Consider the following 15,013-nt stretch of genomic DNA (forward strand, 5'->3'; position numbering starts at 1 on the left):
GTGGAAGACAAACTCCAAGAGGCTGCTGCTGTTTAGGAGAAGTCATTGCTCCTCTCTGCAAGACTTGTGGAGCTTCCAAGCACAAACCAGTTTGGCGGAGCCGAGCAACTCATCAGCTAGGAAGCACAGGAACTCTGCGGGAACACAGACACGTCAGGAGAAGACTCCTGGGCGTTCGGAAACCAAAGAAAGCAGCGTGTCACCGACGGGGACCTGGAGCAAGACGGGTGTGCTGAAGCAAAGCTATGAGAGAAATGCAGGTGGCAGATCTTTGCCTATTAAGCACAAACATGACCAAGGATGCCACACAGAACCTGTGAGTCAACCCAGGCAAAATGGTGGCCCTGGGGCATTACGGCAACCATGCCAAGTACAAATAATAAGTGCTAAAGCCACAGAAACAAAGACATAAAGAAATTGATTGAAAACCAAGAAGGCATATTACAAAGAAGGACCCCTGCCATATAGAAGTGTATAGAATGCAAATATGGTGGGGAACCAAAATCGAATGATTTATCAACCAGTTGTACTATATCAAAAGGGATACATGCAATTGTGGAAGTAAAAGAGAAACCATGTGAATATAAATGGGTAAGCCAACCAGTTACAAGTGTGTATGAATACCAGAAGCCCTGGCAGGGGAGTATACCAGACAATCATAAGTGAATACAAGAGGTCCCAGCAGAAGAGTATACATCTAATCACAAGTACATATGAAGTCCTGGCAAGAGAGTATACCAGGCAGTTGCAAATCTACAGGAAGTCACAAAAAAGGATAAAGAGCTGTTTCCTAAACAAGAAGGAACTTTTGAAAGAAGGAACAGGGCTAAGCAGCTTTGTAAATAACTGAGTTGTTGTGGGCCAAGAAAGACACAATGGACTGTTAGACCAAAATGTATTTGTTTCAAGACAGAATCTAGTGGAAGGAAACCACCCTCTGGAACCAAGTCTTATTGACCTTGGAGAACGTTTGTGTTAAAGAATCATTTGCATTGAGACCGAATCCAGGGGAATGCACCACCTCACCACGCCCCCCCTTAGAGTCGAGGTTTTTTGACCTTGGAAAACCTTTGTGTTAGAGGATAATTTGTATTAAGGAAGAGGGAGCCGCCCTCTGGAACTAGGGCTCTTTCACATTGGCGAACCTTTATGTTGGGGTTATGAACTCTTTTTGCAATCACTTAAAGTTAAAGACATTTCCCTATTCACCTTATATTTTGTTTTGTAGTGTGAGGGTCAGAATAGAACTTTTGGGCACAAATATAGTTTTGATTTCTACATCCTGACACACAGATCCTTCGTTTTTGCTTTTAGGTGGGAAAATCCTCTGAGAGCACAGTCATGGAGGCCTTTTCCAAGCCCTTTTTGTTTTCAATAACAGTCTTTAACGAAAAACATGGCAACCTTGTGTTTGACTTTCATTCCTAACTGCTCACACAAGTGTGTGGGGTCGAATACCACACCAGGATTGTGTTTCTCTGCATCCTATGACGAGGGCAGAGTCTGACATGAGACCGGGGTACTCGCAGGCATTTGTGGGGGATGCGGAGGGCTGTTCTTTGAGCCAGTATGAGTCCACTCTCCTGCTTTAAATAGTATTTTCCACCTGGCATTGCAAGGCACCATTTAACGGATAAGCCATACTGGTACTGGGAAGCAAAACTTGCCCTGTTTCTTTCTTTTTTTGATGTTTTGATGATGTCAGTTTGACTGTGGACTCGCTCCCTGCCAGTTATTGCATTGTCAAGCTTTCTAGCCGTGGGTACGGTTGGATATAGTATCGTACGTTTTAGGGTATTAATGAAAGTTTCACATTCTTTTAGCATTTTTTAAAAATGTGTTTTTGTTTTATTTTAGTATGGCTGACAAGAACAGTGCTCTGAAGTGCACATTTTCTGCTCCTGGCCATAGCACAACCCTCCTGCTTGGACTGGCGGCGCTGCGTGCACAAGGGCAGCTACTCGATGTGATGCTTACTATAAATAATGACGTTTTTCACGTTCACAAGGTTGTTTTGGCAGCGTGCAGCGACTACTTCCGGTGAGAATTCAACAAGAGAACTGGGAGAGAAACGGTGAAATGATTTGTATTGCCTCCTCTTTGTCCCATATGCTTTCGCTTTTGAGGGCTCTCTTGCTCTTTTCCTGGCAGGTGAGCCAGTCCTGTTTTTAAAAATGCAAGAACTACTACAATGAAGATGATGTACGCATCCCCCGAAAAATGCCTGTCTTTTTCTGACACCTCAGTTGACTAGCTGAACTTGATATGTATAAGTATACTATTGTGCTGATCAGCAGGTTACACAGGAACAGAAACACAGGAATTCTGGCACTGCCTATAGCCCAGAGGTTTACCTGGCACCGTCTGCTCAATTTACGTTACTAAGCAAAAGAGATGGCGCTGCCTGGGTCACGCTAGGCACTAACGTTATTCTTTCTTTCACGTTTACCATATGTTCTTCAGGTCACTGGCAGCTCAGTAACATTCTGCGCCCATGGTACTTGGGGCTCGGAGGCTGTACGTGTTTAGTACACGCGTGTAGTGCGAACTGGTTGGCGGAGGATACAGCAGGACTTGGGCGAGACTACTTATCTGGGCAGGCAGTGCAGCAAATTTCAATGAACTCCGAGGCAGCGTATCAATATTTTGTAAAATTGGATGACAAGCAGGACCAGGGTTCAAGTCCTAAAATTAAAAAAGTGGGAGCAGTCATTGGCATGCCAATTTAATGTGGTGTCGCCAGAAATTAGCATATCAAGGTGCCCTCAGAAAAAAAAGTGGAGACTTCTGGAAAAAAAGTGTGGGGGTGGGGGACTCCATCCATCCCTGCTTACCCTCGACTTGAGCCCTGAGCAGAGAAAGCTGTGCTGTACACTTCTCCCTGTTCCCCGTGGCCTGTCAGTGGAACACACTGGCCGCATCTGATTTTTTTTTTTTGTTCTATTTTTTGTTTGACGCACATTGAGGTATTGTGTTTTACCCAGAAAACTGCAATGTTATGACCAATCATCCAGCCTGGGTTTAGAAGCCAGAAGTCCATGTTCCACGGTCAGGAACTGCACTGGTGCACCCGACTTCTTCCTCCAGATGAAGCTGGTGTTCCTTTATGGCTGTAATGGGTATGCAGTCAATGCCATGTGAGGCTGAACTTGGCACTGTGCAGAGGAGTGCATCTGGGCATATTTCGGGTCATTCCTAGAACTGGGAGAGTGATGGAGGCGCAATGTTGTCATCTGACGCGGCAGCTGCCATGGTACTGTGAAATCTTGGATCAAGGCTGCAATTTGAATCCAGAAAGGGGTGATTCTTGGAGTGTGGTGTAGTATTGGTTTGAGGCGTAAATCTGAACACATGAGGTCGCGTCTCGCATGTGAGTGGGCGGAAAGGATATGCAACTGAGCCGGTTGAATGATAGGATTGTGAGGGGTGGGTAGTAGATATCTCGCTGCACTGGCGATTATTCAGAGAATGTAAGGCTACATCTGCAATTTGAAAGTTTGGGGGAAATGGGCATAAAGAATTTAGAAGCAGAGCCTGCCTGGAAGGAGAGCAGAACCAGGGTGTGTGAGACTGAAATTTGCATTAAGTAACGGAGGATGCTTCTCTGGGGAAACATAGTAAGGTAGTGTTGAAACTAGCATGGCCTTCTTCTGGGGGGAGGAGGTAATGTGAAACTGACGCACTGCTTTTCTGGGAGAATGCCCGTTTTCTGGGGAAATGTGGACACTAACATGAAAATAGGCTTAATTGGATCGATGCAGGAGATTTCTAGGGGCACAAACAGGCATGCACATGGGGTCGTTTTTTTTTAACTTGATGTGGAATCCAGCATAACCATTTACTTCATTTGGGAGCCAATTGCTTAGCATTTTTGCCTACTGAGAAAGCGATTTTCTGTAACCGTTTGACTCTAGAATTTAGCATAACAATGTGCTTAACTGATACAAAATTCGCATGGCACTATTGAAAATGGCATGCCAATTCTTTGGAGGGCATATGAAACTGACAGCAGCATTTGCTAGGAGCCGTGTGAACTGGCATAGCAATATGTTTTAACCAGCATATCAGTGAGGTTAACTAGATCAAAACTAGGATGGCCATACTGAAACTGGCATGAGTTTGTCAATATTCTATACATAGGGACAGTTTGAATCTGTCTTGGCAATGTTTAAGGTTCAAGCTGACATATTGAGTTGATTTCGGCATATTTTGAGAGTAACTTGAGTACTTGAACACCACCGATGGCAGAGTGGCTCTACTGTAACATTTGAGCAATGCCTGCCTTGAAATTGACACAATCCTGGATTAGTTGAAGTAATCTAATACATTCTTTTGAAGTGAACTGGGATGTGGTGGCAGCACCCTTGCATATATTTTTAATTGCGCTTTAAGACCTGACAGTTATCACAACACTTGTTTTTTTAATTTTATTTTTTTACTGCCGTGTGATATATACATATGTATATATTTTTTTTTTGTAATGGCATTTCCCCTGTGTGGGTAAAATGTGTTTCTCTAATATCCGTCTTGTTGGACGGCATTACTTTATTGTATTTAGGGTTTCTAATGGATAACTTCTGCACCATCCACAGACTTCTCATATGAAAACTTTTGGGTGTAGACTGGACTCTGTAGTCCCCACCAGCACTCCGTTTCCATCACACCATCTAATGACCGAAATGACCAGCGTATATGTATTTAGAACAGTTTGTGCCCACTCATCTGTTTTTTTTCTTGTTAACGCTTGAACGCCATGCTGTATTTTGTTTTTTCGCTCCACCGTGTTGACGCCCTGTGGAGGCTTTCAAGCGTTTTGTTGGTCAACACACATTGGTATTGTGCCTGTTGGAGGGGCATGAAGCATGATACAAACTGTTATCTATCCTTTCAGTTCAACATTGAAAGGCTGCTTGGGAATTTGTTCTGAAAGATATTGCTACTACACTTAAGCACGCAGGCTGGGATCCCAGGTCCTGCTCTTTTGTTCAACAGCGCAGGTGGACGCCTCCGTTACAGCTTGACTGCCAGGCACACAGACGAACAGTTAGTCAGGAAGACACAGGTCACGTTCAAGAAGGGAGTTGTTTTCCTTGAAGCACAGATCTTCATCTTTGGTTGTGATGATCATAAGCTCAGAATCTATGCACAGCTTGCAGAAAGAGTACCGCATGCCTTTTTTGGAGGAAAATGTTGAGTGGACAGTAGTGTGACATTTGGATTTTATTTTTAGGCATCACTGCATTTTATCACATCAAACCCAACACCACTGCCAATCCAACCAAAGTTCCTGCTTGCAAGTTGCTGTTGATGATAAGGGGCCTGCAGGTGGTAGGCCCCTTATCATCAACAGAAATGTCTGCTGATTATGGGCCCAACAAGGAGTATTGGGAGCAGCCTTTGGTTGCGTTGAAAATATCATTGATGACTAGTCTGTTTCCTTCTCTTGGATGAGTATGACACAGACACCTTATAGGATAATGACCTGGACTTGTGGCCCTTGTCCTAGTTGAAATGTCAGCAGGTTGGATGCTACAGACGAGAAGTACCTTTTGGTCTGTTTGCTGAGCCCTTTTGAGGACTATTCCTCATTTGATAAAGTCACAGCCAGCATAGCACATCCTCATGGTCATCGCAGAGGCATACACCCTTAACCCATTTTGTAGATTGACACAGCTGGGTGGTATAGCCCTGTAAGCGAAGACGTACTCTGAGCCTTCCTTCAGGGTCCACGAAGGTGGACAAGAAACATAGGCTGGATCATGTTGTCTAGTATTCATGTTGACTCTCCCTATGCTCAGAGGTTACTGGTTCAAACTCCAAGTGTGAGGTTGAAACCTAATGTACTCTCAATACTAACCGCCTCATTAGAAAGCTAAGCAATTGGTTTGGTGAACCTTTTTTTACGAGCATAAAGGCTATTTGCATTAGATGAGCCACACTCATTTTGTACCCTTTGGAATTACAGTTATTAAACGAAGATTCATCGGATATCCTGTTCTGCATGTGCTCATAAAACAGATCATATATGAAAAGCATCTAACTTTAGTATGTGGAATGGAGGGCAGCCCGTCAGTGCTCGGTGGTCAACAAACTCATCACATGTGCACAGTGTGCGTTTTTATTTGGTTTTAAATGTAATAGTTCCTTAATATCATTTAAAAGGTTTTCGATTCAACAGCCGACACGGGTTTCGTTTTTGCAAGCCTGTATTCATTTATATACCCTGTGAAGTGTATCAAACTTCTTTACAATGTCCACTTAATTTGGTAAAGAAAAAATAAATATGAAAAGGGGAGGTGGATTGGCAAAAGAATATCGACTCAGTAGTGAAGGGTGACTCCCTTCGCTAGTTTTTCTTTACTTTAAAAAGGGTCTAGATGATCATACTAGTGGGTCTATCTTGATCTCTAAAAGGATTTGTTTTTTTACACAGGTGGTGCAAAATAGCATGTTCTGTGAATAATCTGCTGGCCTTTTGCACATAGCTTCCATGACCACCTTCTTTTTAGAATTTGTAACACAGGAAAAAGGTGACTAGCCTGTCGAGAATAACCTGCTGGCCAACTTTGCCTAGTAATGATTTCCTAAATGTCTAGGAAGAGGCTAATTGTGTTTAACCCCACCCCCTCAAATTTTGATTTTAATGCGCAAGTGGTTTTTCATGCAGCTCAACGGCAATGCATGCAGTGTGTAAAGTCTAACAAGTTGATAATTGTGAACAAAATAATCCAGTATAGGAAGATAATTTCATGAAAGCGGGTAAACTTGCCCACGTAAATCCACATATTGCAATTACAACAAAACTTCGGCCATTTTGTGTTGAGGATTTCCACTGTTCCTGCGTTTCCTCCTCTAATATCGCCTGGCCATATGCCCTATGAGAAGTTTGTATTTTTCAGATAATCGGATATTTGTTTCTTGGACCATTGTGAGGTAATTGGGTCACAAATGTCCTGATTTCTCATTGCCAGTAGATGTTGTCTTATCCCCCGAGTTGCATTTTAGTGCTGCCTAAATAGGCTTTATTGCATATGCAAATTATTATATATACTTCAAATGGTTTGCGAGGGTTGATGAAGCATAGTATCTTCACATTTCTTACTATATATTTTTTTCTTCAATTAACTTATGTTCCTAAGGGCTTATGCACAGGTGTAACTGTTACCACAGTTGTATAAACCATCCATTTTATTTACTAAGCATTGTATATGCATTTTCTCCCCCCACCCCTTTTTTCAGGCTCGTTGGATGTCATGGAGGCTACTGCTTGTCTGTACGTTACTTTTGGCACTGCATCTGTGTACTTCAGTAGATCCAAATTCGCTTTCAAGAAAAGCCAATTCCTCTGAAAGGCACAAAACTGTGATGTATATTTGGCAATGAATCTAAATGGTTTTACATTATGTTCACTGGAGTAGTTTTCATCTTCACAATTGATATCCCACTACTGGGGCAATATTACAGAAGCTTTTCTGCACTTGTGAAAATGTTTGCCCTTGTGGCCAATTTGCATTTGTGAACCCAAGGATTTTAATATGCGCTAACGAGATGGCACAATTTCAAATTGGCCAATGTGATTGATTTGGCACGGGTCTGCCTAAACTGTGCTGCATAAATTTGGAAATGGCATTGTTGTTTATGGACCTTTTGTCATGGGCCTGCCTAAACTGTGCTGCATAAATTTGGAAATGGAGCATACTGTAGCCCTTTTGGAATAGGGTAATGTGCAGGTGTTCAAGAGTGGTGGAATATGGCAAATACAAGTGCAAAACATGGAATATGCTTAAACCTGTGAACCCTCCTCCAACCTGTAGACTGGATGAGAGGAGAGATTCTATGGCTACTCTGCATGATGAGTCTGTGGGCAACTGCTAAATTTGAATACCTGCCATGGCAACTGCAAGTGGTCCGGTTTGCCCAAAGACGGGGCCCTGGGCAAAGTAGCCACAGTTCATGGCCAGTGGTGATGCCCAGTGGCCTCTGCGGGGTGGCTTGGGGCACTTAGGGCATGCTCCAATGGGCTGATCCCACCCACTGCTTCCAGTGGGTTAACTCTAACCCATTGCCACTTTCTGCTCAAATTTCCAGTGCTACGCTGACGACACTCAACTCACTTTCAGGCTGCTCTCTGCCACCTCCTCTCCCTCTATCATCTCCGATTGCCTAACTGCCATTCAAGATTGGTGTGCCGCCAATGGTCTTTGTCTAAATGCCAGCAAGATGGAGATCCTCCTCATCGACAAACCTTCCCCATCCTTTCCCCTCACTCTGGCCGGCCTCCCTTGGCCCTCCTCCTACCCCCACCTGCGAGGCTAAGAACCTCGGGGTCATCTTTTACTCCGCCCTTTCCTTCTCCGCCCACATCTCTGAGGTCTCTAAAAAGTCAAATTTCCGACTGCACCTCCTCAGAGGTACTGTGCCTTTCCTCTCAGTCCCCCAGAATTTCATGGTATCCCAAGCTCCAGTTTTCGCTAGCTTGGACTATTGTAACAGCCTCTTTCTAAATCTACCTGCCTCTATTCTCCACCCTCTGCAAATAATCCAGAACATGACTGCAAGACTTGTCCTTGGCCTCAAGCCCTGGGATCGTATCTCTCCAGCTCTGAAATCTCTCCATTGGTTCCCAATGGATGCAAGGATTACATTCAAAACCCTCTGCATTGTCCGCAAGGCTTTCTGGGGCCTGTGTCCAAAATACCTTCTGCTATCCCTCCGCAAATACCTCCACTCTCAAGCTCTTCGCTCCTCTACCTCCAACTCCCTCAGGGTCAGTCGTTTTTCAAAGAAACGAGCTGGGGGTAGATCTGTCTTCGGCTGGGGCCTCCCTCTGGAACAGCCTCCCTGCCACTCTAAAACTTGAGGAGAACCATCTCCGGTTCCGGAAGCACCTCAAGACTGTCCTCTTTTCTTCTGCCTTCGCTCCCCCTCTCCTCTGCTGATCTGTTCTCTTGGCACCGTGCACCTGGCCACCCTCTGTCCTCCGGGCCCAGGTACCTGCTCACCCTGCCACCCTCCCGCACTGCCTCCGGGCCACTCCGTGCACTGGGTCTGTATCTGCAAATTGCTGGCTGCACTACCACTGTTTGTTGCCTTTATTATTTATTTATTGTTATTTATCTGTTTCTCCTCTGCTTCGCCCTTTCCACTTTTTCCAACTTCCATGCACTTGCACGTTCTCAATGTCACTGGGCCTAGTAAGGTCGCTGTTTTGTTCTCCCCTGTTCCCCTCCCTTGCCTTGTCGCGCTCTGAAACACTTGTGTAGGAGTGCAATAGAAATAAAATGTCGATATCAATAAGCAGCAACATCACTATTTTTCATCATTTAGGTTCTGCCTATGCACATGCTGCTTTGTCTTCTAGTACATGGACAGCCAAGACCCATTAATGAAAGTAACTAATCGTTTATCCCTGTAAGGCATGATCTATTGTTTCCTTTAAGCATTGCAGCAGATACCTGGGTCCTGTGACACATGCTGATGGATTTGATTGGGCTCTAGCTGCATCTCAGACTTCTGTTAACCATCCATCCATCCATCTCAGAATGAGATTCCCGTTTGTTGAAATTGCAGAGCTTCTTTGAAAAGGTGCAATTGAATAGGTCCTAGTTAAGGAGCTGTAGAAGGGTTAGTACACAAGATACTTCCTCATAAAGAGGATTGTGTGACTGGGCCAGAGATCCGTCCCGTCGGTAGGGAGCCCTCTCAGCTTGGGGCCGGTGGCCTACTGGGCTGGGGTTAACGCCAGACCAAGTCCTTCCTCAGAGGTGGGTTGTATGACAGCAGTACCACTATCTATCACCCCATGCCTGCACAGCAACATACTGCCAGTGTCTTTCTCTTTCTATTACAGAACTCACTCCATTGGCACCGCTGTGAGCGAGTTGTGCAGTAATAGGGATCAAGTACGGCGCTATGCGATCTGTTCCTGGCGAAACACCATGGCAAACCAGAGCATGAGAAGCGCTCATCCACTATGCACCCACCACGAGTGAACCTGCACCAGTAGAACACAAACCTACTAACCTAGGTATGAAATGTCTGTACAGACTGATGCTGATTCATGAATTGCGCTCACCAATAGATGTGCCACACAGGGGCACCATCAGCAATCCGACACGTGTGGAAGGCTAGCGGACTCTCGCACGAATGTGGACATTCATTATTACGGAAGAATGACAGTCCTGTGGATGAAAAAGGGCAGGGCTTATCTTGGCTTGTCTGTAACAACCCCAAGGGGAAAGAACAGCCAGCGGCAATGGAGGGGAGGACGGGAGGACGGGAGGATAAAAGGTTGGACAGGAAGGTGTGGGTCAAGGAAGAAGCCCAAGAGATCAGCTGGTAGGAAGCCGAGCAGAGGAGCATGGACATTTATTGCAGGAGTGTGCCAGTTAGGTATTGGTTGGTAGGAGAGGGTGGTACTGGAGTTTGTGCATGATGGATGTGTGAGAGTATTGAGAGAGGAAGGGAGTGAAAGGAGAGTGTCTGTGGGAGAAGGTGTGTGGAATTGCAGTGTACAGTGAGGGGAGTGTATCAGTGTATTAGTAATGTCGTGAGTTGGGTAGTGGTGTAGAGAGAAGTAGTAGTGTTGGGGTGTAGAGAGAAGAGGTAGAGAGTACAGTTGGAGGCGAACAGTAGGAAGAGGGCTAAACGGAGGGAGACGGAGAAAAGATGGCTGGTGCAGTAGGAAGGTGGTTGTAGGATGAGAATGGGAGCGTGACCACAAGATCCAGTGAGAGGAGTAATTGAGCATGTAAGGAGAAAAGCAAGAGGTGTTTGTCTCAGAGGCACCCCTATGCGCAGCCCAAGTTATCTCAGGCATGATAGAGCATGGTACTATGTAGATGAAGCATTTATTTATCTTTAGGCCATCACCACCAGTCAGACTTTGAATAGTAGGGGTTACCAATCTCTAGTCACCACCCTGGGGTTGACGGATGTCTGGGTTAGGGAGGGAAAACCAACTCTTAGATTAGATGGAGAGGGACGGCCTTTAAAGAGCCTCCTGCTGCCATTTGAACAAATAAAATCTCTTCAACTGTCTCCGGAAGTTGGTGTGTTCTTGAGGCCAATATTCGACCTTCGCATGTTGAACACATTCCTATGGAAGTAGAAGTTCAACTTCGTAATCATTGCCCATATTCCAAAGGCCCTTTTGGTTGGGGACTGGCTGGTGCTTTTCTATCTCCAGGATACATATTTCAACATTCCCATCCATGGCAAAAACATGAGCCATTAGTGGTTTTAAATGGGGATGGAACATTACTAGTTTACATCACAATTTCTTGGGTGATGTCTAAGCTAAGACCTTGGCAGTGATAGCTGCTCACATCAGGAAAGAAAATGTCCATGGTTCCACATCCGGAAGACTGGATGTTAAATGCAAAGTCGACAGACTTGTGTGAGGAGCCAGAAATGAGACGAGGACACAAGGGATTCATGCTTTCGGTCAAAGACCTTTATTAAAATAAAAGTGGTGTGGGAAATGCCTCTCTGTCCCTGCTGTAAGAGGGGTCTCCCTACCTAAAAGCAAAACTAAGGGTACATCAATTGTCAGAATGTCCAAAGCGAAACGTTTACGGTCCAAAGTACTAATCTGACTCTCACATTCTAAAAATCAACCCTAAGGTGAAAAGGGGAAATGTCTTTGGCCTTTAGTAGTGCACAGATGTTCAAAAAGAAAATGCGGAACTCAACCCAAAAGTTCCAGAAGGATAGAGAGTTCCTTGTGTGGGTGGTTCCCTTCCTCTGGATTTCTGTTCACTCTGTTTTATATTCAAGAATATCCGTTCCTTGACTTTCTCTTGATCAACAACTCAACTGGTACACAAAACAACTTGTCCCTTTGTCTTTTGGATACCTGGTATACTCTGCTGCCAGGTTTTCTCTCTTCTTTAATATGTGTCTACAGTCTCTTCCTAATCCTGATGTGCTCTTAACAGGAATTCCTGGCGTAATATTTTTTACACACTGTTCAACTTGCCCATGTCTGGTATACCTTTCTGCCAGGGCCTTCTCACATAAACGTGCTCATAACTTGCATCTGCCTGGTATACTCTCCTGCCAGAAACGTTCTTTTATGAACACGCTTGCAACCTGCATCTGGTTGGTATACTCTCCTAGCAGGGCTTTTCATACATATATACTCTCTTGTGACTTGAATTTTCCCTGTATACTCTGCTGCCAGGGCTTTTCATACATATATACTCTTGCCCCTTCAATTTGCCTGGTATATTCTACTGCAAGGATCTTTCTCATGTTGGCTCTGCGCACACTTCCAACCTAGATGGTCTCTTATATTTGCTTTATCTTGTATTGCATCTGACTGGTATATTATCCTGCCAGGGCTTCTCTTATATGTGTATTGCATACACTCACAAAGGAATGTCGCTTATACTGGCTCAGTTCTCCTCTTTAAAGCAATGCTCACTTGCTTCTTCTCTTTCATATGCTTGATTAACAATTGTTCGCTTGTGGCATGGCTGCCAATACGCCCCAATGTCCCTGCTTCCCTCGGTCAGACTCACAGGCATATTCTGTTTCTACCGCAGTAAGCCAGTGGCGGACCTTCGGCATTTCCTTCCTTCTCACCGCATCCGCTTCCCGGCTTCTCTGCCTCTCGCATTTCCTGCTGGGCTCTTCTGCATCGTTTAGGGCTTTGGTAAGGTGGAGGCCGCCTTCCAATCCCTGCAAACGCCCAGAGGCCTTCCGTCGGCCTCTGGCATTCCCACAGCTTGTTCTCGCTCGCAGTCAGCTTCCCTTCTTCTTCTCGACGAGCCGTTTGGCTCAAGGGACTAATCTCCAGGCCCACGCTCTCTTGATCAATACCGAGAGGAGCAGCGTTCTCCTGCCAGCAGCGTGCTTCAGTCAGCAGCTTTTCCTGTTTACATTTCTCAGCCGCAGGTAGGCGCTCACAACAACTACAGCGCAGCTTGTGCTCCATTGATCTGTATTACTTGGTTCCTCTTTTTGTCACAGTATTCTCGCACTTATGGGAAAGGAAGTCAATTCTTGACAACTCCCATGTAAAGTCTGGTAAGTGTTCTCAATGATCTTTAAGGGCAAGCCAGTTCTGTTTGACTTGTAGGTAGCGCCTGAGAAGGTGTTTTCATGAGTCTTAAAAGGCAAGTTAGATTTTGACAGCTTGCATGCAGATCTTGTGAAAAGGTTTTAGGGGTGTATGACATCACATGCCATTAAAGCATTGGGCATGCAGGGGGTATGCTCAAAAGAAAAGAAAAAGAGGCATACCATATCTCATCCGATGTTGCCATGACACTCTCTCAGAGGCTGTCTCCCCCTGATGTGATCTTCCCTCATGTAGCCGCCCCCAGGCTCAGGATGAGGTAGAGGCTACCGTCCCCTGCCCACGTGGGGAGAAGTCACTGCCGGGAAAGGAGTGAGGACACCATCGAATTCATCACACTTGCGATTCAGTTCATATGTGTCATATTCTGCAGTAGCTAAGAATTCCTTTCTTCCCCACAAAGCAAGTCAGGGACTTTTGCCAAGCAATGTCCGTTTTGTGGTAACTCCTGTTGGTAGCCTGCAAATGTCTTCATGACAGGCCTCTTGGACTCATTCATCTTTCTAGTGCTCATTTGATGATGCTTTTGCTGAATGAGCACAGTGACTCAGTGGTTATGGTCTGGAGGAATATTTGGATTGGGTCATGGTGCCTCTTTTCATGTAGCACAGTGGTTTGCACAGAGGGGCCGGACACAGAAGCTCAAACGGGAAACCGGCTTTTTGGGAAAACATCAAATGCCTCGAGTACATCAGTTTTGCAAACTGAAATAGCCCTTTAACTAGACGATTAAGTCCTGGGATCACCCTCCATGACCAGACTTCTCATTGCATGTTCATAGAGGTTCCTTAACTCTTGTTGTCCTTTTGTTGCAGAGTTAATGGTGCACCCAAACCCTTCTTATACTGTTCTCTTCCAGTACTTATGTCTCCGAAAACTGCATTTGGTAGAGCCTCTAATAGCGAATGAAACGTTTTCTTTCAGCCACTGCTAGACCTGAAGCTTCTCGGTTATCTGCAGGTATTACCACAGAACAGGGTTTTACTTAGCCGGCTCATGGGACTCTGAGGGGGTTTGGTTGTTTAATTACCCGCAGGTGAAGACTTAAATCCTCGTAGTCACCTCTCTCTTCCTTGATGCACTGTCACATTTGCATTCTTTCTTCCACCGTGAGAGCAACCTCTTCATATTGAGGTTGTTCCCCTACCACTTGCATTGGGCAAAATATGCCTCCTGGTGTCTTTCTTCCTAGACTACCTGCCACCTCCTCTTGATGATCTTCCAGCTCTTCCTTAGCTTTGCCAATAACTTTGGAAAAAGTGAGGCGAAGGTTGAACATCTCCAAACTATTTTCGCTCATCCACCATCTCCTAACTCCTTTGAGTACCCACACTCTAAATGCATCTGGGGTTTTATAAACCTGCCCCTGTGCTTAGCACTGCTTGAGCATCTGCAACAGTGTTTGGGGATTGCTGGAGTATTGTGATTGGTTGGGCCGAATTTGTTCACCTATGCTTACTGAGGGGCATGTTGAGGGGGGGGAGGGCGGAGGAGGGGTCCACCATTTGGGAATTCACTGATACTTTTTCTAGAGTGTATTCAGCAGCCTTAGACCGCCTGCAGCCCTTTCCTTTTACTCACGATATTTGAGCACCTGAAGAAACTTTCCTCAGGAGTTTGTGTGCTTATAAGTTTGTAAAAAGCAGCTTTGAATCTCCTGCGGTTTGTTCGTTCGTATAACAAGCAACAGCATAACTAGCAGTGCAAGTGGGACAGATTGCCATCTGTGAGGTTGTGCAATGCTGAGCTTTTTCTATGCAAAATAATGCTGATTTTCTATCTCAGAAAGTGGAATCTGCTCAACAGGCCTCCCTTTCAAAAAGCTTCATGCTGAAAAGTACAGTCAAACATGTCCTGCCTACTGACACCAAAAGCTGCACTGGGATTTGGTAAAATGGCAGCCACAAAGTTTGTGTGCCTTCCTAAAAC

The 15,013-nt window shown here is 45.1% G+C and overlaps 1 protein-coding gene across 3 annotated transcripts in view; it reads left to right on the plus strand.

Moving 5' to 3' along the window:
• KLHL26 (kelch like family member 26) overlaps positions 1-15,013 on the plus strand; it is a 374,709-nt gene that overhangs the window by 305,233 nt on the left and 54,463 nt on the right. The window contains exon 2 of one of the 3 annotated variants that reach the window (XM_069649307.1): positions 1,858-2,040. The exons of 1 other annotated variant lie outside the window; for it this stretch is intronic. In XM_069649307.1, coding sequence (XP_069505408.1) covers positions 1,858-2,040 — 183 coding nt within the window. One more of the 3 variants, XM_069649309.1, reaches the window with a different exon arrangement.

The sequence above is a fragment of the Ambystoma mexicanum genome, chromosome 1p (assembly GCF_040938575.1).
Source record: "Ambystoma mexicanum isolate Mex_15411 chromosome 1p, UKY_AmexF1_1, whole genome shotgun sequence".
Taxonomy (NCBI): domain Eukaryota; kingdom Metazoa; phylum Chordata; class Amphibia; order Caudata; family Ambystomatidae; genus Ambystoma; species Ambystoma mexicanum.